This window comes from Mchenga conophoros, linkage group LG5, assembly GCF_057382185.1.
Source record: "Mchenga conophoros isolate Kocher_MC1m ecotype Shallow Benthic linkage group LG5, M_conophoros_male_GT1.1, whole genome shotgun sequence".
In the NCBI taxonomy this organism is placed as follows: Eukaryota; Metazoa; Chordata; class Actinopteri; order Cichliformes; family Cichlidae; genus Mchenga; species Mchenga conophoros.
In genome coordinates, this window is record NC_140530.1 from 29,863,166 (window position 1) to 29,886,734 (window position 23,569).

Sequence of the window (23,569 nt, forward strand, 5' to 3'; positions counted from 1 at the left end):
CTGGAGATGAGCTGAAATAAACTTGGCATCATTTGATAAGCCTGAACTTTTACTGCTACAGAACTGAGGAGAAAGATTTGAGTCTGGATTTGAAAGTCTGCACTTAGCCACCCTGGCGACCTTGGACTGGAGGTTTGTGCCAAAGGAGAAGAGCTCTGTGGCCAAATGCTGTATCCTCAAAGGAGTTTAGTTACTGAATCCAGGGACAGTTAAGAGCCCAGCGTGAAGGGTGTGATGGTGTATGTTGAGTAATGGGGCTGGAAATGTCAGGGGAAAGATAATCCGATTAGGACCTTGAAGGTCAGGAGGAAGATTCTGAAATCAGGTCTGGCTTATATTGCAAAGACACCCGGACAGGACAATTATGATCGAACTTTTTGGATAACAACTGCTGCACTTTGAACTTCCTGAAGACCACTTGTTGCTGTCAATCAGTTCTGGGTGTAATAAAGTCGGGTGCAAGGTTTGCAGCATCTGAAGTGGATGAGAGAAACTAAATCTGGGCTGTGTTATCTAAACAAAGAAGAAAAATCAGATAGATAATATTATTTTTGAGGTAAAATCTCAAAACTTACAAAATACAAAAGGTTTTCTGTCTTTTTAAATGCTATTATTTGGGTTGTGAGGATTAAAAAAACTGTTTTGTTTTTTTTCATGATCAGATAATGATTGATTTATTGCAGCTTGGGTATGAGAAGCCTTTAAATCCATGTTTAAAAGGCTTCTAACCTTAAACTATCAATACTTAGTTACTAAAAGACATTCTTTGTAGCACTGACCCAAAGTCCTTGTCAAAGCAAGTCTCACCACTGTCAGTAAGTCCAATTTAAAAAAAAAAAAAAAAAAAAAATCTTCAAATTTCAAATTACTTGAAAGCCAACTCAAGTCAAAACTTTGCGATATTCAAAATTTAGAGATGACAATTCAAATTTTTACTCGTATCTGCCTGGCAGAAACAATCTTCTTTATAAGGAAATAGGAGCCTTTGGTGGAGTGTTTTTATGCAGTGGTTTTGTTAGTCTGACCACCTTGACGTAGCCAACGAACTAAACGAACTTGACACCCCTACACTAGAGGGCGTTTGAGCGGGCTGTGTGCCTGTGAGATGAGTTCAGGGCAAAATTTACCCACTACGAAAGGAAACTTCGCGAGATTTCTGTGATGGCTAACGATAACTAGCCTGCTGTGTCAAACCACAGTGACACCGGTCGTGGTGATCCACCTTACAGATGCAGACGCTTGTTTTGATACTCCAAGTCATAGAGAGGAAATCACAAAGCTAACCGAGGACAGAAAGGTGCTGTCTGTCGACTTCAAACACTCCCACCTGGCCCTTGGACTGTCCGCGACTCTCGTCCTTTAATCGCTCAGGTCAGTCGGCATTACGTTCAGCATCCTGCCAGCAGTCTGGGTTAGCTAGCTAGGCTAGCCGCAGTCACCACGGGAGGTCCATGAGTTTCCGTCTGATCTGAGCAATATGCTGAGTATGCACCGGTGCCTTTAGCAAAATAAGTATGAAAAAGAGTCAATAAACTTGCTGCAAGCGTGTAAATTTATAATGCCACCCTGACATGAGTGTTCCGTAGCCGTTCGCTGCGCTAACGTTGCAGATAGTCCAGCTAATGCACACGCTAACTGATGGGGACTGAGCTAACAGCAAGTGTGCTAGGTTTCAAGAAGCAGGTTGTTTGGTGCCCTCCGAGCTTCGTCAGCAGCTCAAGTGACAGTCACAAGAAGTAGTTTAGAAACGTAGACGAGGTTAATGACCGGCAGCCAACCGCTGGCGAACTAACTCCTGTCAGTGTCAGTAATGTCTCAATAAATATTGCGTTATTGATTTAATCTTTCTTCATCGTCTTCTTTGCTCTGGGTCCTGTCATCAGCAACACATGGGCCTTCTCTGTTACTACAGAAATTTAGATGTGCCCTGTTGTCCCAGTTACGAGTCTTAACTTGCCTTTAATCTCAGAATATTATGGGGAGCATAATTAAGCTGATTACTCACATCCACCTATGATTGTAACTGGGTGGCTCTTTGCAGGAGTGTCTTTTCAAGCTCAATACAGAGAGTCATGTTCCGGATGACGTCGTCATGTGGATGTCTTGTCAGTGTGCATTTTCTATATATATCTGTATAAGACCCCAAGATACTTAAACTCATTCACTGGGGGCAGCAGTTCATCCCTGACCTGGAGTGGGAACTCCACTCTTTCCTGGTTGAGAACAAGCTCCAGCTGAAAGAATGAGATAGATACAAGTGGTGGGAATGAGATTTCTCCAAAGGGTGGCTGGGTGAGAATTTTGGTCATTTGGGAGGGACTCAAAGAAGAGCCATTACTCTACACATCGAAAGGAGGAAGCTAAGGTCTTCTGGGCATGTCCTACTGGGATAACACTTTGGTGTTCAGGGCCAGTAAAGCTAGCAATGTCTTGTTGTGTGAGACTGAGGTCTAGGTTTCTTTGCTTAGGCTGCAGCCTCTATCACCTAACTCCTAACAAGTGGTGATGGATGGATGGGCTTATACATTAGAGTAGGGGAGGAACAACTCTCCAAATCCATGCTTTAGGTCGTTCCTAGGTTTGTTTGTTTTTTTAAAAGCTCAGACAGATTATCATAGTTATGGACTCATCTATCTGCTCCTGCAAAGACACAAGGAAACTTACAACTATGGCATCTATTACATATACGCTTATATAAGTTTTTTTTTCCATGTAAAAGCACTGCTTGTACTGTAAAGCAAAAAAATATAAACCTTAAGGAGTCTAAACAAAGCCACATTTAAAAGTGTGTTTTTTCGCCAAACCAACAACTCGCAGGCAGTTTAAATTCAGTGGGCACAGAGATGCCTGACAGGCTGTTGAGGCATCTCTGCTGTTCTTAGTTAATTTTTATAACATCCTGAATATTTGCAAAAAGGAAAATTTTCTTTGTCTAGCACTGACAGAAGTGTTAAATAGTCTGTATGTACTAGGAAAATGTTGAATCCATAATTGTGCACCTTTTTTCTTCACATGTGATGTAACAGCGTGCAGTTAACTTCCCTGGAAGTCCAGTCTGGTTATGTTAGTGCTGCTGCTGCTGCTCCACCATGTCCGTTGCCTAAAACCTGCAGTCTTGCTGTGAACTTGTGCTATCAGCATTAGCATTCAGGGCCTGCATCACAGAGACTTAGTCAGAGTTTTGTCTCTATTGATCTGCTAATGGCTCTTTTCTCCATATTGAAACTGTCAGTTAACGTTGATTGTACATCGATATAATTGATCAGCTGATTAACCCAAACATCTGCTGTCACATTTTAAACTTTACCCCGGTATTTTTAAAACAATAATACATGAGCCTATTTGGCTTTGTGGTAATTAATCTAGGTTTATAAAACATGAATAACAGAAATGGGTGAAGTGTAAAAGAGCTTTTTGTCATCGTGCCCACTCATCTGACAGAGACAGGATCATGGGGAGGGGGAGGGGGGGCGCGCAAACCCTCCTTTATTATACTGATGCATTTCCACTTGTTGCCTTAGCACTGGTTAAACATGGCATCAGATTTGCATTCTTTAACCAGTCTTGAGCATGTCTATGTGGGTGTTACAGGAGCTGCAGATATCTGCATTGCACTTTCACTTTCAAGAGTATTGCATCCACATTTCCATAGTGCAACAGGGCTATAGAGGTATTTGGGAGGTTGGTTGTTTAGGCTTTTGACAGCTCACTTTGCAGGAGCCTTTGTCTGACTTTATGCTAAAACTAGGGCATAGTAAGTGTTTCATTTGCCTAAAATAGGTAAATGTTCACTAAAATTATTCAAGCAGGAAAAAAAAAAATCTATGCCATCAATAACAGTTGCAGTTGGTCATGCAGTATTCCCATGTGGCTCTTGGTATTAGTGAAGTGAATTTGTTTTTTTTAATTTTAGTTAAAAAAAAGTATGTTATTTTTTTTAACTTTTAGCTGTTTTCAAGTTTTAGCTTTTCCAATTGAAGGATTTGTTAGAGAAAGTTCTTAAGCACCAGATTTAACATTGATGTATAACAAGTAGCCTAGAAGAATAATTATAAAATAATTATAAAATAATAATAATTTTTAGTTGTAGCCTCTGAAATTGGTTTTTGGGATTTTAGGAGCTGCATTCTTTTTTCTTTTTGCTGAGATATTTCCACAGGGCAGTTTTATGATGTTGGGTTTTTCTTCTTAGGCATCATCCGGCCTCACTGTGGATCTTTAGCCCCTCGGACAGGGCAGTGGCAGTGGCAGAGGTAGAGCCATCAGGGACCAGACCAGCAGGAAGCAGGGCTTCATGAGCGCCACGGGGCAGCAGCAAGGGGGGGGTCTGCGTACTCGCCGAGGCCTTAGCCGGGACAAAGACCCCGGGCACGGCATGGGCATGGAGGCAACCTGCTGGCTGTCCCCTGGAGTCCTGCGCAGGCTGATTGAGTTGCCCTCACCCCCCCTGTCTCGACACCAACTCAAGAGACTGGAGGAGCACAGGTAATGCAGGTTTCTGCTGTGTATGCTGAACTCAGGAAAACAAAGTGTTAGTAAGTGGAGTGAAAAGACAGTGACATGTGGGAAATCTATTTTATGTCAAATGTGTACTGTTGCATTACTGGATGCTTGTATTAAAAACGAGCAAAGATTTCAAATAAGGAGGTGAGCGTTTCTACAGCAATCCCTGTGAGCTAAAAGCACATGCTCAGTTTTTTGTTCTACTCTTGGCTGTGTATGATTTCAAACAGAGGGTGTAGTCATAATATGATCATCTCATGCACACAGGTGCAGTGTTCAAATCCTTTTGTGAGGGGCACCCAGTCAGAAGAGGGCTGACACTGAGTCACGAGATGCTCCTCTACACCAAATATTAAAAAAGTGTGGCAGCGTTTTTTAACTTCACAGGTTGCCTTTTAACAGTCTGAAGAGAATGGAGCTGAGTCCTCAGCCCTTGTCTACAATATCAGTTTCCAGTTCATATTTATAGCTAGCATAGTGACTCAAATTGTAATAATTTTCTGTAGAGACTTTAGCTTCAGGTCTGTGTTTGTGGTCTCCACAGCATGAAACACGACTTGCCTGCACCAAGTGTTCTCACAGACTTGTTTCAACGTGAAAAAAAAAAAATGAAATGATTCCCACAGCCACTCAGATACAATACCTCCTAAATTAAACCCGATTCCTCCAGGAAAATTTGTGACTTAAGCTTATATTTGTCAAGATTTGTGCTAGCGCTCTCTATTATTGAAATATGTTATTCAAAAATAGTGTTACATTAATGGATAACAGATATACGTAGTTATTATGATTGGTTTAGGAAAAAAACTGCTGGTATGTCAGGATTGACGAGCTATGTTACTGTTAACAGATCAGGCCTGTAGCAGCTTGTGCTAAGTTTTTTTTTTCCCTTCCCTTCTTCGTGTTTCCCTCTCAGACTCACCGGTCGGGTTGAGTCACACCTCGAGTTGAGTCAAAAACCTTATTATCACTTTCAGTTTAATTTAAGGTCAAATAATGCATCAGAAGTGAAAACATATTCTTCCTAATTAAAACGGAAGTCATTTCAAAATTTAAAAAAAGTTCAACAAAAGTACTTGTTTGAATTTAAGAACTTAATCCAAATAAGTTAACAACATTGTTTGAGTTTAACCACAGAGTTCTGGTGAACTGTTATTTTGAAGCCATTAGTCTTGTCTGAGACTAATGAGCTAGCAAAACCGACATCTTCATTATCATCTTTAGTGTTTCCATCAGGATGTTACAAGCTCGATGGGGTGAAATTGATCCCCTCTTGGGCCTAAGCAGCTGGGATTTTATTTATTTTTAAGATGTTAAATTAGGGTGTTAAGATAAATTGGCTAATGATACTGTTAACTGGATTTACACATATAATAGCAGTCTTAAAGAAGCAGCCACAGTGTGTTATCTAAAATGTGTAGGAGGTGACACGGTGCTGGAATTTCTTGCAGTGACGTGATTAAGAACATTAAAAATCCATCCAAATGGAGTTTAAGGTAATGTTTTTATTGTCTGTGAAGGTTCTCAGTCATCCAGGTCATCGTAGTCAAAGGAGCTTACAAAGAAAAGTGTCTGGACTTCTTTAAGTTGCTTGAAGACGTTTCACCTCTCATCCGAGAAGCTTCTTCAGTTCTGTTTCTATTATTAAATCTGAAAACAGCTTAAACATTTTAACATTTAAAGGACTGGCCACTAGCCACCTCTGAATTCAGAGGACTTATGGTTATTGGTTTAAAGTTTTTAATGATGCTATTTGATGTCTATGGTATTTACCTATGAAGGGTTTTTGTTATGTTTGTCTGAAAGGTACTATAGAAATGAAATTGTACTTTTAAGTCTTTTTAGAATGTATTTAGTTATAATTTAGAGCACAAGCTGAGAAAAGTAGGTGAACCCTTCAGTTTATAACTCACAGAACCTCCTTTAGCAGCACCAAACTTGAAGTATTCCCACAAGCTGCTAATGAGACTTAAACAAGCACGAGGAGGACTTACGGACAAGTCCTCACTGGAAAACTGTTTCAGTTCATAAATATTTTTGTATCCTCTGTTTTGTGTCTGTAACTGTGAATGAGATGAAGATCACAAGACATTTTAAGTAATTAAAACAGAAATCTTTGCAAGAAAAAGTTTGTGAACCTTTGAGAGGAACAAATCTTCCAACTTTTAACCGTCCGAGACTAATGTAAAATTGTAACAAATATTCATGTATTTGACGAAACACCTATGTACTAAAGCAAAATGTTTTAGATCAACCATAAGCCATATAATGTAGCGTCCCATTTGTCTGGATGAGATTTTTGTGTTTTGTTCTCGTGCTGATTGGAACATTAACCTTCATTGAGTACTTTGATGATAACTCTTCATTGCAGCTCACAAACTCAAGAAACTCTAGCTGTAATTCTGTTTCTACAGCTTGGTGAGATATATTTAAACACAGTTAATAATTGTCAAGCCCTCGTAAAAGTCGGTAAACATTCATATCTGTCGCTCCTCTGTATCTCAACTGCTGCCACCTGTTGCCCATCCCTGCAGGTACAGCAGTGCTGGACGCTCCCTGCTGGAGCCTTTAATGCAGCGCTACTGGGAATGGCTGGTAGGACGTGTCCCTTCCTGGATTGCACCCAATCTCATCACCATCATTGGCCTGGCCACCAACCTCTTCACCACCCTCGTGCTCGTCTACTACTGCCCAACTGCCACTGAGCAGGTTAGCCGATAATCTTAAAGAGGATGAGGTCCATAGCTACAGCGCTACTGTTATTGTTATTTTCTGTCAGTGTTTTATATTAAAACATAACCAGATATGAAAGTGGTAAGATTAGGTCATAGAAGCTGCTGGAAGGCTTTTAATGTGAAGCATCAGAAGAGCTCGGAGAAAGAAAAGTGTAATAAGAAAATCATCAGTTAACTCATGATTGAAAGCAGTGTTGGTAAAGATGCTTTTAGATTGGTATATAAAAGAAAAACATTGGCACTGTGGTGTTGTCTGTGTGTTTGTGCACATTTAAGCCTCAGTGTTGCTTTTTTGGAGGCAGAAATGATGTTAATTGAACACAGGATGGAGAGAACTTTCAAAAAAACAACAGAAAAATAATATAAATGTGCTTATTAATTCTATAAAGTTGGACATCTATGGGGTTGATGAAGTTTGAGGGTCAGCCTCAAGTGGCCATTAGAGGGACTGCAGTCTTTTTTGTTCTTGGTGTTAACTTTGCTGTTCAGATGCTGAGGTTGCTGCTTGGTCACGATTTCATGTTTTTTGTGGAAGTTATAAATGGTTATCAATATCAATCTTATTAAACAGGCTAATAAGTATTAAATGCATGTTTTGAATAAAGTCACTTTGAGCTGACTTAATTTGTTGACAAAGAGTCAGGATGAATGAATCAAATCATAAAGACATGTCACTTGCTCTGGCTTATATCCATGTAGACAGCTTTGTAATGATCTTTTAGTCTTTGTAATGCTAACCCATTGGACTGTAACTGTATTTAATTTCCACTGAAAACATCCTGGTTGGTCTGGAGAGTCCACATACCTGAATACCAGTGATTTTCCTTTAGAACTACCTTCAACCTCCAACAAAAACTGTTGACTTTCATATGTGAGCTCTTAGGACTCAAATATATGAGAGCTTCTTTAATTACTTCAGCTACCGTATATATATATATTTTTTTAATCTGGTGATATTTATTTGGGTGACAGAGGGGAGTAAAAAGGCAACTGACGTTCTTGCAGCCAGCACTGACATGTTGCTGCTGCTTTTGTCATCTGTGGGTGTTTCAGCTACATTAAAATATCAAATCTCACAATGAGGGGGGAAAAAGTGAGAGTATTTCTGTCTGCTGTTACATTAGAAACTGCACAGGTGCTTTTGTTTCTCCAGTTTCCTTAAGGTTTAATAAATTATTCTGATTCTGATTTGAGTGCGTTTGTCTGTAAAGACTTGAATGAGAGCGACAAGTGAGGCATTTTACACACATGTAATAATAGACTGAGCTGGATGAGTTACTACAACTACAAGCCTAAAGGCAAAAAATTTTAATGACTGTTCAGATGATCTCCGTTCATTTCCACTCACTTAATTAATCTACATCATTCATTCATCATTGTATGTGAACAAGGCCTCACACTGAAGCCTTTACTTCATAGTAGGAACTAAACTCCCCACCCAGTTCCTCTTTCACCAGCACCACAGTACTCATTATGAAAGGTGTTGGCACAACCCTAACAATTGCAGTCTCTGTGTTTATGTATGTTAATGAGGTGAAAGAAACCATCATGTTCATGCTGCCCAATCCTCCACCAGCCACGGCATGTAAAATTTGCCTTAGACCGCACCTGTTCGTGAGCATCGCCATAGAGTGACCTCTTCTTCATGTGATTATTTGTGTTTTTTGCTCCAGGCTCCTCTCTGGGCATACCTGTTGTGTGCGGTGGGTCTGTTTATCTACCAGTCGTTGGACGCCATCGACGGGAAGCAGGCCAGACGCACTAACAGCAGCTCTCCGCTGGGTGAGCTGTTTGACCACGGCTGTGACTCCCTCTCCACCGGTCAGTTTACATCCTGTTTGATTCTGTGTTTCAGAAAATCTGAAGCTCAGTGAACAATCTGTGTGTTTTTTCTCTGCAGTGTTTGTGGTGTTGGGAACCAGTATAGCAGCGCAGCTGGGCACCAACCCAGACTGGATGTTCTTCTGCTGCTTCGCCGGGATGTTTATGTTCTACTGTGCACACTGGCAAACATATGTGTCAGGAACGCTGCGCTTTGGGATGTGAGTCAATAAAAACTGCGTATTTTCCTTTTCTTTAAGAGAACAGTTTGCAGCCGTTTTTCTTATCTGTCAACACACGTAGTCGTCTTAAGACCAGTCTGTTTCATTTCTGATTTCACAGCAGTTCTTACTGATGCTTCACTGTGCTGAGTTTGTTAAAGAATTGATTAATATCTCATCACCGCACACCATTAGTACCTGTTGCTTTGAAGACCTTTGTCTCTATCTGTGGTGGAAAGTAAGACAATGACAGATTTCTTCTGATCTCCACAGTGAGCAGTTGTGCGTGGGTTGTGTCTCAGTAAGCTAACATTTTATTTGTACGCCTCAGCCGTAAAAGGCTGATGGGGTATTGTTGTCCACCCATCGTGCGGGTGGACGTAAATTTGTGAATGTAACTCGAGAACAAGGCGATGCTGGAGCTTCAAATTGATATCGTAGGTGCACCTACTAAAAATCTTGGATGAGTTTAAATTTCAGTGACCTCGACCTTAAGGTCAAGTTTTCTGAAAATCCTGCGAGTACGATAACTTGAGAACAAGGTGATGAAGGATTTTGAAATTGATATCATCGGTTTATCTACAGGGAGGCTAAGTACTGTTTATTTATGGGGGGGTTTAAATATGCAACCACTTTGCAATATGCAATCACAGCCTCACTGCTGTTCATGAAATACATTTTTGGTCTATTGATTCTTACTTCTGGGTGCAAATGTTCCTTTTCTGTTTTTTTTGTTTTGTTTTGTTTTTTTCATTTTACATTTTTTGTCAGTCTCATTTCTTCCGTCATGTCTATCTACATAGACTCGCTCTATGTAGGATTTAAAGGATTAATAAATGTCCACATCTGGAGGCTGGAGTAGTTCAAAGTTCAGACGATTACCTCAAAACATTTGTGCTGTTTTAATGGTGTTCATAATTATTTAAAAAAAAAATACTCTGCTAGGTTTAGGCACTACTTCCTGACAGGACAACTCATGGCCATGAACTTGATTTACTTGAGTTTCTGTAACTATTCCATGTTTTGCCATGAAGCCAGGCCAATTTTACAGTTATGCAAAATTTTAAACTGAAAGCAATAAAGGAAGTTAGCACAGCTAGCATTAGCCCCACTTTGTGTATTCTGGCATTTTATATGCGTAATATTACGCACGACACAAATGGCCGCACAATTCATAGGATTTTATTACCAAAGGATGTTGTTAAGTCTCAAATGGTACTTAAACACACACATAGAGTCTGTAGAGTCTGTTTAATTCAATCTGTTAGGTTTCAGATGTTTTTCTGGCTGTTAAACTAGTCAACTAGTCTGAGTTTTTTATTATTAGTAGTAAATTGCTCAGTTTGTCAGCCATTAATCTCTGATTTTTATTACAAATGAGGGTGACATAAAATTTTTATGGTGACTGACTTAAGAATTGAAAACCCTGAAAAGTTCTAGTTGTTTACTTGACCTTTATGTGCGCTCTCACTTTTATTGAACTCTTTCTGTATAAATATAAACACTGATTTTTCTTTGAACACAAATATTAGTTTGATGTGATTTATTTTTAAAGCCAGCATCTTCATATTAGGCAGAATGGACTATTAGTATAGAAAGAATGTCGTCATTTTGAATCACCTTCTGACTTTACATACTGAAACCTGTGAGAATCAGAATCAGAATACTTTATTGTTTGTTAAAGAATTGATTAATATCTCATCACCGCACACCATTAGTACCTGTTGCTTTGAAGACCTTTGTCTCTATCTGTGGTGGAAGGTAGTCATAAACAGGTTTTTCAGGAATTCAGTCCAAAGCTTTGAAAAAGTTAATAAAAGGTGCAGCGAGTTAATTAGACCTGAGGTTTAGTCTTGTCATTAGATCGCAGCATTTACAAGTTCAGGTGACCCGCAGTAAATGTGGATGTGTTCTGTGTGTAGATTTGATATAACAGAGGTGCAGCTCTGTCTAGCAGGATTACAGATGCTCACAGCCACTGTGGGTCCCTGCCTGTGGAACGTGATGGTAAACTTTCTGGCTGCTGCCTGCATGGCTCGCTGTTGTCCGCTTCCACAGTGAACTCTGACCTGCATGGAGTCACATGGTCAGATCAGCTCGTACTCATTTCTGCTTGAAGGTGCGGTCAGTAAAATATGGCTCTGAGTAGCATCAGCTGAAGCAATTGGGCAGCTAGCTTTCATCTGTTAAATATAACAAACTTTTGTTAAGAAGGACTTTATGCGTTTACATTTTTATAAACTAAATATTTTGATTAGAGGCCATAACAGAGCCTCCACCTGGTTTTACAGAGTGGCTGTACACGCTCTCTGTTGTACCTCTCTCTTCATGTCAACCGTAACATATGGGCAATGAACCAAAACTTTAAAACTTGGACTTATCACTCTAAGACCCGTTCCCACTGATTTTCAGCCAATGACGTGTGTAATTAGGTATATGTCAGTCTAAGAATGGCTTGACAGCCACCTTTCCACTGAGACTATTTTTAATGAAGCAGTATAAGAGTGTATTAACTGAAGGGGCCAGATGCATCTCTCTTTAATGGGGTTTTTTCGCCTCTTAAGAATATGACTTTCAGATCCTGTCTGTCTGCTCTACACAGGTTTTTTTTTTTTGGGGGGTTGTTTTTTTTAGTCCTCCCACGTCGTCTTTTGTACTCAGTTTAGTTTCCTCAAAATCTTTAAAGACACACTGCACACCAAGCTGACAGATGCCAATTTATTCAGCTAACAGCTCTTTGGGTATAAACATAACATGCTTTTTGCAACAGGCTGCTAGTCACAAAGTCTCTGTTATGTGTAGACAAAACATTGGTTTAGCTCTTGAGTTGGGTGCCTTTATCCTGTAATGATTCATAGGTCAGTCTTCAGTAGCTTAAAAAAACAAATAAAAGAAAGTCCTGGAAATGGTCAGGTGGAAGGACTTGACTGAAAATGAATGGAAAAAGCAGCCAATGTCAAGAGGAAAAACTTTGAAAGACCCTCAGAAAACTTGTAGAATTACTGCTCAACATCGCTTACAAAAAAATTTAATCTGGCTTCTTGGAAGCAAAGCATGAACGAATGAGTGGTGGCTTCAGACTTTCGAACAGTGCTCTATATCCCAAGACAGACTGTCAGCTTTGGAGCCAATAATAAATGAAAACATGTTATCAGATGGTTTTCATAATCAAAATATAAGACAAACTTCGGCTGTCACCATGATCACAGCAAGAAGCAGATAAGGTGGAAACGAGCAGCAGAGGAACTGCAGCCTTGCTCGGGTATTGTCTACATGCATCAAACCTGATGTCCTAGTGACGTTTACTAGACCCATGTCACAGTTTGCCCTGCAGTAAACTTGCTCAAGTCAAAGAGATCAGGGGAGTGACTCACTCTGCTGACAAAACTCGTCCTTTTGTTGACCGAGCCAGTGAAATATTACTGATCGCACCTTTTAACCTCCAAATCAAACGTGTCGAGCAGAAGAGCGGGCTCCGTGTCCGGCAGCTTGTTGTGGAGGAATGCTGCAGGATGACTGTGTGCTGTTATACGTCACTAATCCTCACCGTAAACTCTCTGCTTTCTCCTCCCACTCAGCATTGATGTGACTGAGGTGCAAATCTTCATTATAATCGTGTATTTGCTGGCCGCCGTGGGAGGATCTGCTTTTTGGCAGTCACTGGTAATTCTGATTGATCTTAATCTGAAGAAATTGGAACCAATGACAGTGAGACTGTAATGTCATGACGTTTAACTTGATCATTTCACAGTAATGCTGCTCTAACAGTCATGTTTGAACTGTTTTACTGTAATTGTTATAAGTAAGTGCCTTTTAGTAGTCTCTAACATTAGTCATGGTTGTTTAAATGAGGGTGGTGTAGTGAATGTGCTCTCAAAGTACAAAAATGCAAATTTTCTGTCTGATCAGGATTTGTTTTGATGACTTTGTGTTGCATAAAAGCATCTAAGATTTCCATGTCAATGTCTCGAATTCCAGATTCCGATCCTAAATATCCAGATGAAAATGATTCCTGCCATCTGCACTTTGTTAGGAGCCATCTTCTCCTGCACCAATTATTTCAGAGTTATTTTCACAGGAGGTGTGGGCAAAAACGGATCCACGATAGCAGTAAGCCCTCAGTGTCCTGTCCTGGTTTGTAATGCCTCTTTTTGACTGATGCGCTGCACAGCTCTGCCCTGGTGCCTTATGAGAACCGCCCAGTGTTTTGACCAGCTTGACAGCCTATTTTTACATAGCAGATGAAGGGGTAATTTACACACGGGGGGAACTTGATCTGCAGGCTGTGTCTTATGTAGCAGAGTACGTACAGCTGAAACCTATGTTAATGGATATCTGTAAAAAAAGAGCAGAATAAAGTTTCATTTCCGTTCAGAATAAAAGCATTGTTAGGCTAGCTTTAGTTTGTGTTACAGTTTTTTGTACCTGAGCAGCTCCTCTGTCAGTTTCCACTGATATTAATTGTCTTTTTCTCCTCCCTTGTCTTGCAGGGAACCAGTGTCCTCTCTCCAGTCTTACATATTGGTTCAGTCATAATTTTGGCGATGATGATATACAAAAAGTCTGCTGTCCAGCTCTTTGAAAATCATCCATGTCTTTATATCCTGGCATTTGGCTTTGTCTCGGCCAAAATCACCAATAAATTAGTTGTAAGTCAAACATACTTTTTTTTCCTCTCTTTATAATCATCATTAGTTTATATTTACTGAATTATGGTTGCGCTTTGTGTTTTTCACGGTTGTTATTCCTGATATCCTGCATAAAGATAGTCTGGAGAGGATGAACGATGCTCAGTGTTCAAGAAGGGTTTTAACATTTTGCAAGTTTTACTTGTGAGCATCAAAGGTGTGATTAGCCTAGCTTAGCATAAAGACTGAAAGTAGGATAAAACTGTTTGAATAGTTCCATCAACAAACCAAAAAAAGCTTATGTTTTTCACTTTGTAAACCTCATGCATGAGGTAGCTAACGTGCATATTTAATTGTTTCAGCTTTACTTCAGCTTATCAATGAAATAATAATTATTGGGAAAGGATTCCTGAAAAAGCATAGACGCTGACAAACTTAGCTATTTTTCCTAAGCCAGCTGAGAGACATGATCTCTCCAGGCTATCCTGGCTCTGCCCTGGCGTCTCTTCTCTGTTCAACATGTCGAAACGCCACACCTAACTCCTTTTGGTGTTGAGGATTAGTGGCTCTACTCTGAGCCTTTCCCAAATAACCAAACTCCTTTATCTCTGAGGGCCCAGACAATGAGGAAGCTAATTTCCACCACTTGTTTTAGTGTGTAATTCTTTCCGTCACTACCCACAGCTCATAGCCGTACGTAAGGACAAAGACTGCCAACCAGTAAAACTGCTTCCAGGTTTTTGGTACAGCATCCAAAACACTGCAGACACTGCAGGAGGATAAAAACAGGATTGTTTGTTTCTCTAATTTACACTGTTGGCTTTTCAGCCGCTTTCCATCAACAATCACGACACACGGTTGAAACTTAACATTAAAACTCAACATTTGACTCTCAGTTTAATTTATTGGTTGCTGACATTGTTGCCAACAGCAGCAAAAGGGACTCCGATCCAGGCAGGAGGCTTTGGCGTGAACTTTGCATGTTGTCTCCTCGTTCTCACCCAGGTTTTCTACTGGACCTTGAGTTTCTGCTGGCATTAAAAAACATGTTTGTTACTGCTCATCATAACAAAAAGTTATAAATACAGGTTTCAAAATAGAGATTCACAATAAGATTCACAAATGCCACAAATAATTATTCTAAAACCTGTTATTGTAAAAAAAATAAATAAATCTTTGGGGGGGGGGGATTCAAGAGTCTAAACATCCCCAGGAAGAGACTTCTGAACTGCTCATGTTTAAAACTGTCTTCCTTTCCTGCTCAAAGTGGAGAGATGCTGGATGAGAGGCATCTCTGAAGATGTTCACAGACTAAACTTTATAAAATTAGGACAGAGATGGGGTGGGAAAACTCCCCAATAATTTAAGATGCATGCAAGATTCATTAGGCGGGCCACCACATCAAACTGTAGCAGAGGAAGTTTGATGCAATTTATGTAGAAAACTGAAACTTCAAACAACTCCAGTGCCTTGCAGAGATGACTGTTTAATTGAAACTCTGTGTGTGTGTGTTTGTGTGTGATCTTTGTGTACAGGTAGCACATATGACAAAAAGTGAGATGCATCTCCACGATTTAGCCTTCCTGGGACCAGGACTACTGTTCCTGGATCAGTATTTCAATAGTTTTATTGATGAGTACCTGGTGCTCTGGATTGCACTGGTAAGTACGCACGATGCCAAGTTTGGATAAATGTGGTCATGACATTTTTACTTTGAAAAGCTGGAAAATCACAGAGGTAACTAATAATATGAGTGACGGATGTGTTCCATTTAGCTGGGTCATGTCCAGAATTCAGTGTTTATATCTTTGTGTTTTTCCTACTCTGATAGTCACAGTGTCACCTTCAGTCAGTTATTGTTGCTGTTTAATCCATAATCGTTACACCTTCTCACTGATGGTGTCTGTGCTGTATGGAAGCCCATTGTTGCCTGTAAAGGTACGAAGCAATAAGTGAAATTGGTGTTCAGTGCGAAAACCCTGCTTCAGCCTGCACCACCAGGCAGTGTTATAAATGAACAATGATGTTATTTCTAAATTAGCCCAAACATTTATGCTTGTTAACAAGGACAAACCACATCACTTAATGAATTGCTGGCATACTTCAATCATCCCTAGAAACAAAACGTAAGTCCGTAAAATTAAATATATATAAATTTACAGTTTAAAATAAACCAATTTTGTCCTTCAAGACAAAAAAACAAGTAGAAACAGATTTGTATCCGATGGACCCAAGCAGATATTTTTTATATATTTATAATTTTGGTTGCATTTGTTATTGCAGCTCTGTTTAAAAAAAATAAATAAATAAATTTTAAAAATGTGGTAATAGTGGGCTAATAAGGTGAAAACAAGAAGGTCATAACACATAAATGCTAAGTTATTACCAATTAAATGCTTGAGTAAAAGCCAACTAATCGTCTTGTATCAAGTGGTTTTAGCTGAGCAATGTTACACTGAAGTTTGTGATTTATTTTTTTTATTTTTATTTTTTTTGTAATAAGGTGTCAGAAACTGGGGGGATAGTGTGGAAACATGCATGATTTTGAGGAAACCAATTAGTAATGAGTATCGTCTTTAAAATCTTTTAGAATAAAATGGAAACATCTGTCCATTTAATTTTCTTGTATGCTGGCTTTAAAGTGGTATTAATTCATAATAATGACAAAGTATTGATTGGTGTTTCAACATATTAGGAGACTATTACTGTGTTATAATGCTGGAATTAGTCCTGCCATATGTCCCCAGCATTCGTCACAACACACAGTATGCATGGCCAATATACCAGTATCAGTGTTATACCACTGTTACCTGTTGGTTTTGCTTCATAGCCATACATTTGCTGTGTAATATTACTCAGCTAAACCCAGTGCTGATACAAGATATTACTTAATTATTTACATATTATGTGGTAAATAAGTTTTAATAAGTTGCAGGTTCTGAATTATCTTCTTGTTTTCTCCTTATGACAACACTGCTGCTGAGCTATCATAAAAAGTGCTACCATGATTTATCAAAGGGTCGTACGGGCGCATGCTGGAATATCTTAAACTTGTCTTAATTGGCCAGCCCATATATCACTATCTAGTTTTCATTTTCTTGGCATCAGTGGGTTTCCGCAGTGTGTTAAGCTCCTGTTTTTCTGCTTTTAAAGAGTGACCTTGTTTCCTTCTCTCCCGCAGATCCTTTCCTTGTTTGACTTGGTGCGTTACTGTGTCAGTGTTTGCAACCAGATTGCCTGCCATCTTCACATTTTTGTTTTCAAAATCAAGCCTTGTTCAGTCCTCGGCTCAGCTCCTCACTGAGGACACGCCGGCCATTACTGACTCTGCACCCTTCCTGTTAGCTGCACTCACCTTTTCTTCCCTCTGTTTTCCACGTAGAGACGCAAGGGGGGGTGACGTGGTGTAAACTGTGTGCTTCTGCCAACTGAATGTCAGGACAAATAATATATATTAAGATACTGGAATATTACTGTCATTGTCTGTTTTTCACCAGTGCAGAATTACATTTATACCAGTTTCATTTTCTGCTCCAGTACTAAGAAATCTTCTGACAAACTTACGGTTGCAAAGAGCAGATATTTCAGGAGAGTACAGGTGCTACTCAGTATGCTCAACGAGAGAAACTTACAGCGTGTTTTAACTGTTCACGTGCAAGAAAATGTATAGGAACCGAATCGTTCTCTTTGCTTTTCATGATTATAATTTTTGTAACTTTACCTTTTTGCTATTGTAAATACCAAACTGTTACACTGTCTGTGCTTTCTTTTAAGTTAAAAATCCTATTTTGACACATTTATTTAACCTTCCTTCATGTGTATGATTTTTAAAGACACTCCATCCCCTACACAAAAACAGTGCAGCTGTTTTACATCAGCAAAATGTGGTTTTGGAGGAAACCTGATGCCAGTGTTACTTCCTCTTTCTTTCTTTTTCTGTTTAAAGCAAATCAGAACGTCCTTTTTGTACAAGCCTGCAAATTATTTCACTGCCACTTTCTTGGTTAAATTTGCACTTTGGATTTAGGTTCAGGTGAGAGTTTGGTTTGTTTGTTAAGCTCTTTGCTAATATAGTCGTCATGAAGTTGGTACTTTTGTTACGGGGTATAGGCTTTCTTTTATTTATATTGTAAACGTAAAGGGGGCTGTGGACGAGGGCTGATGCTGTTACACCTCAAACCGAATGTGTTTATCGCTGCTGCTGCTGGAGAGGACCTGTAGTGACGGCCTGCATTCACGTGGAGCTCATGTTTGTCCTTAACAGCAGGGGTTAGCTTCTTGCTTTTACATTTTGTGCCTGTTTTATTTACTTTCTGTTGAATACTCCCATCTGCAGATACTGTGCTTTGCCTCTGCGCCGTGTTTGACCCACAATGCCAAATGTTGACTGAATTGAGAGGCTCTCAGTGTACATTGTCCTCCGAGCTGCGTCATTGTCTCAGCTGGATGAGTTCTTGTGCAGGGCAGCGGTGGTGGTGTTATCTGGATGAAAAGAGACTGATGGCCATTGATTCATATAAACAAAGCCTTCTACACACAAGTGTTAAAGGACCACTTCACCCAAAATCACACAAACCATTGTCCTCTAATGCCTTAAGATGAAATATTATGGCTCAGTGTATTGTGTTTTTATATCATGCAAATAAAGTCATTTTGAGTAAAGAGGTTTAATGAAAATAAAGGTTAAAAGAAAAACATTTGCGTGAGGGTAGAGTGCTTAAAGGTTTTGTGTATAATGTGATGGAAAATGGGAAAGTTGGAACACATATTTAAAGTCTTGACAGCTCATATAATGTATTTTTTAAGTTGTTATTCCCTTTTTGTCAGAAAATGTGAATATTATAATTAGACTAAATGGGAAATTAATGTAGAAGAAAAGCTTTAATATACTGAGACTAAAACTACAATAAATACTGAAAAGCAACACTGCTGGCAGAGGAAAGAATAGACTATAAAGGTGCTGAAAGAAGAAAATTTGCAATACTTTGAGAATGAAATTATATTCAGTGGATGTTTTCTAAAAAATACATTGAAAGTTTCTGCTGCGTAAAAAATGCTGGGCAATAAAAATAGTTTGGTATGGTAGAAAATAGGGAAAATAGCTATGAGTAGGTAAACTGCTTTAAGATATTTCTGGATTTAATCACTTCATAATGAAATGCCAATGTGTTTTTCAATGGTAAAGTAAAATTTAAAATATGGTAAAGACAAAAAAAATTAATTTTAAGTTTATTCATAATTGTAAAGAATAAAATCATTTTAACAATATCAGAATCTAGCTTCAGTTTTGGGGCAAAGTAAAACTAAGTTGATAAACAGAGAAAACCTTAATTTCTCTAATATTTCTGTTTTGCTTTGAAGGCATAAAGAAAAATTAAAATCTCAGAAAATTCTGAGGTGGTTTTGCGGTTTGGATGAAGTGCGTCTTGAAGAACACTGATGAGTCCATTTTTTGTTGATTTGTTTTTGACAGATTTTGTAGTTGTAAATTCTGCACGTTGTGCAATAAAGAATAGTACTGACTCAATGTCACATTTATTTTATCAGTAATATTCATTTTTATCCTTCTAAATTCTGCAGTTGGTGTCTGATCGTTGATGTAGGAGATGATGAGCTAATACGCATGTGTAGTATTCTGTTGTATAGTTTTGTACTGTAACTAGAGACTCTGAGAGATTCAGCATCAACACATATATAGTTCCTGATGTGAGGTCACATCTCTCATTGTTACCAGTAAAGGTTTGCCTTAAACCCGTTTGTTTTCTATTGTTTTGTACAGAGACCAGCGTGTTGTCAATGTGTGCGTTGGTTATGTTGGTCAGACTGCCAAGCTCAGGTATCTCATCAGTGTGCACAACACTGTGTTCTCTTAAGATGGTAAACAAAGTCACCTGACAATCTCTCCTTCACCTGCCATTGCGAATAAATTTCATACTCCAGCCTGGAACCAGGTTTGTACTTGTGTTTTTTTACTGTGAACATCAAAGTGATGGATTCACCTGCCTGCTTCTGTACCTTTCGGTCTTCCATGGAAAAGACTGGTGATTGCACAGAGCGCCTTGAGTTTTAAACAGTGATGTAAGAACAAGATGATAAATGTCAAAGGAGTGCTTTAATATTTATTGTCTCCATAATGCATGTTTACAGAATTACTCAATAAGTTAGGGACAGATCTGAAGAAATACGTAATGAAAGGTGAGGTTTTTAGAGGCCCAGCGTCAAAGGAATTGTCTTTGGAACAGATCCAGGAATTTTTGGAAGAATTTACGAGCTTTACTATTGTGAGGTAGGATCTTTTGTGTCGTATCTTTGCAAATGCATATCAAAATGAAATGAGAAAAACTGGGAGATCTTGATGTTGACGGTCTTGATGTTCTCAAGAAAATATAACGAATTTATGTAGATCTTTCTATCCTCCTCATATATATGGGCGTGCACTATGGAAATTAAAAGAAATACCTGCTTGACCCCTGAAGTGACAATGTTCCTTTTGTATACGTGTCAAACTCGAGGCCTGGGGGTTCCAGCTATCCTGGGTCTGCCCTGGGGCTTCCTTCTGGTGGAATATGCCCGAAGCAACTCATGCAGGAGACGCACAGGAAGCATCCTTACAAGACAGCCGAATTACCTCAAGTAGCTGGAATTAGAATTTTCTTCATAATTTTTTCTTTCATGTTTTTGTTTTAAATGTTTAAAGAAGTCATCATCATCTGCCAAAACAGTTACCTGGTGGAATTACTTCAGTTTCTCGGCTGCTTTGATCTGGATCTACCTCAGCAGCCATTGGGTGAGAGCAGGGTGACCCTTGACATGTTGCCAGTCTATCAGGTCCAGCCAAAAGAGAGAACTCCTTACTCTCATGTCCACACCTATGGCTGATCTAGAATCTACAGTTAAGATAAAAAAAAAAAAGTATGTGTTTGAACTGTGGTAGAACATGCAAACTACATAAAAGGGACTCATTGACCAGGAAGTCTGAACCCACAACTAGGGTTGCCAACCGTCCCTTAAAATACGGAATCGTCCCGTATTTAGAAACAAAAGTACACGTCCCGTATTGAGCTAATAAGGGACGCACTTTGTCCCGTAATACAGTGAGACTCAAAAGTAGTCTATAACTTTTAATGGAATTAACACTTTGTTTGAAAACATAATTCCCAGCCCCTCTCCTGCTTTGTGACCAATGAGCTGACAGCACACTTATCGCACACTGTTTGCCCAGCATAAAGCTGGGCAAACAGTGTGCGATTTTTTTTTTCAGTCACGTTATTCAGCTCCTGCTCAAACTGCACGATTGACTCGCAGGGGTTAGAAGTTGGTAGGTCACGATGCAGGTCTCACACTATACCGCCCGATGCTCTGATGCGACCTGAGTGCTCACACTGCCTCCATAAAATGAAGGTTATAGCAGAAAATCTGTCGCTCTCTGTCTTTCACTCACACAGACACACCACCACCATCAACTTTGCTAAATTGCTAATGAAAAACATTGATCAGGCAGCTGTGATTGAGCAGCAGTGTAAATCCAACTATTTTCACGGTTGTTGTGGTCGTGATAATTTTGTGAGGCCACATCGAAAAGGCTCGGATGAGCTTTCCAAAGTTCTACAAGTTGTGCCTCCATCGCTTGTGTCCAGATCACACGCTGCACAGCCGAGCTGCTCCATCTTTTACACCAACGTTTACGTGTTAGCGCGTGAGCAGTGTGAGCGGCTCACGAGCGATTGATGATCGGGAGCTGCTCGAGGTGTTAATCGCTTCTCGTTACCCCACGTATACTACACGACGCACGACGAAGGCCAAAAAACGGTCCGATCACCAAAACGGTCGCACGACTCAAAAATCGGCTCAAAATGGGCCTAAAACCGCACAGTGTGAGCCCAGCATTAGAGCAGCAATGTTTGTTCCCCTCAGAGAAAGGGAAGAATGGGAAAAGGAAAACACCTGGCTGGAAAAAGTTAATATGGGCATGTGCAGTCAATATCAGCGCTATGTGGCCAGAAGTGTGATAATATAATTTATTTTGTGTAAGAAACAACTGCAAGGATAGATGATTACAACAAATAGATGACTAATACATAAAAGTAATACATAGATGAATAATGATGATGAGTTATGATGCGTAATCATGGGAACAGGCGGGTTTACAAACAGGAGCAGCTGATTAGCATTAGAAAAGCTGAAATAATACCTCAACTGAAGCCAATTGTACTAAATGCACTAAATGTGCACTGTTACAAGAATATTTTTCTTTCTATTGTTTTCTATTATTTTAAGTTAAGCAGGACAGAGTTCTTTTAAAGAAAGATTTACTTATATTCTCAAAAGTTAAGCATGACAGGCTTCTGTTTAAGAAAGAGACCTGTTTTACTGTGTTAATGTTGTCATTTTGAGCTACAAAAAAATGGCTAAATGATCATTTGTTTCACATGTGTTCATATCACAAAGAATAGAATAGGATTTAAGTAGAACATATCTACTTAAATCAACTTCAAGTCAAATGGTTAAAAAAAAGAGCTAGAAAATTCACCACACTGGGAAGGGTGAAGACAACTGGGTCGCCTGGCCCTGGCCACGAGGTGTCCCTTATTTATTTTTCAGGAAGTTGGCAACCCTACCCACAACCTTGTTGCAGTAAGGTGACCATGCAAACCACTGCACGGCCCTGATCTAATACAGGATTTCCTTGTTTCTTCTACAGCTACACAAACACCTTCTGGTGAAACACTGTCACCCAGTGGTGATATTAGTTCCTTTAAACGCCACACTTGCACAGTTTTTCATGCTACTAGAAAGCTTCCCAAAGGAGCTTGAAAGCCCCTCCTTGGATTTAGTTTGTCTCAGTATCTTCTGTCTTTTCATGTAACTCCAGACTGAATATGCGAAGATCAGAGCTCAGTGGGATCCACCATCTGCTGAAGCTCCTTCTCCTCTTGTTGCTGAGTCGGGCAGTATGTTTGGGCTTTCTGTTGTGCTGCAGCGGGATTTAGGATCAGATGCTTCCCTGGAGGTTCTGCTTGATGGATCAACATCTAAAGTCTCTTAAGCCACAGAATTATGTGTCTGCTATGCAAACATGCACATAAATGACATAAATGAGATTAAATGCTGATTTCAAAATTCATATTTTTAATTCTCTGACTCCACTGGAGTAGATTTACATGGCAACTCAAAATCCATCTTATGTTGCTATAAAACTTTTCTCCCTTTAAACATTCAAAGCCTAAGTGATCATAAGTGAAAACCCAATTACAGCCTTTTAGATAAAATCCAAAAGAAATTCTTTGGTTAATACTTTTTGATCAGTGATTATTAGAATGATTGTTTTACCCTGACTGAAATAGAAAAATTTAAAAACCAGACTTGCACATTCTGAGAGCACAGAATTAAGATTAGTTGGAAAACTAGAAACAACACACAGCAAAATAAAGAAAAAATAAAAAAAAAAGTCTGAGAGTTCAAATAAACCCTCCCACAGATTGTATATGGGAACCGCTATTGCTGGGTTAAAGTAACACTTATTAACACCATCTGAATTCGAATGCACACCAGTTAGTTCACCTGTTCCACCATCCAGGTGTTGTTTTTCCCACCATGAGTTTGACATTGAACTTAGCTAGGAACAGAGCTTCTGTGCACAAAATACTGCTCTGAACATGAG

At 39.4% G+C, this 23,569-nt stretch overlaps 1 protein-coding gene across 1 annotated transcript; it reads left to right on the top strand.

The window, feature by feature from the left end:
* The first annotated feature begins 1,140 nt into the window (after positions 1-1,140).
* Positions 1,141-19,855, top strand: cept1b (choline/ethanolamine phosphotransferase 1b). Its single transcript, XM_085274766.1, has 10 exons — positions 1,141-1,371; positions 4,193-4,485; positions 7,038-7,212; positions 8,912-9,059; positions 9,139-9,280; positions 12,859-12,943; positions 13,259-13,390; positions 13,771-13,929; positions 15,444-15,569; positions 17,090-19,855. Exons 2-10 carry the CDS (start codon positions 4,295-4,297, stop codon positions 17,210-17,212), a joined length of 1,281 nt encoding a protein of 426 aa, XP_085130892.1. The 5' UTR covers positions 1,141-1,371; positions 4,193-4,294; the 3' UTR covers positions 17,213-19,855.
* Positions 19,856-23,569: the final 3,714 nt, after the last annotated feature.

Coding starts and splice junctions, on each gene's coding strand:
- cept1b (XM_085274766.1), top strand. CDS start 4,295: ATGAGCGCCACGGGGCAGCAGCAAGGGGGGGGTCTGCGTACTCGCCGA. Junction 4,486..7,037: donor AAGAGACTGGAGGAGCACAG/GTAATGCAGGTT, acceptor CCATCCCTGCAG/GTACAGCAGTGCTGGACGCT. Junction 9,060..9,138: donor CTGTGACTCCCTCTCCACCG/GTCAGTTTACAT, acceptor TTTTCTCTGCAG/TGTTTGTGGTGTTGGGAACC.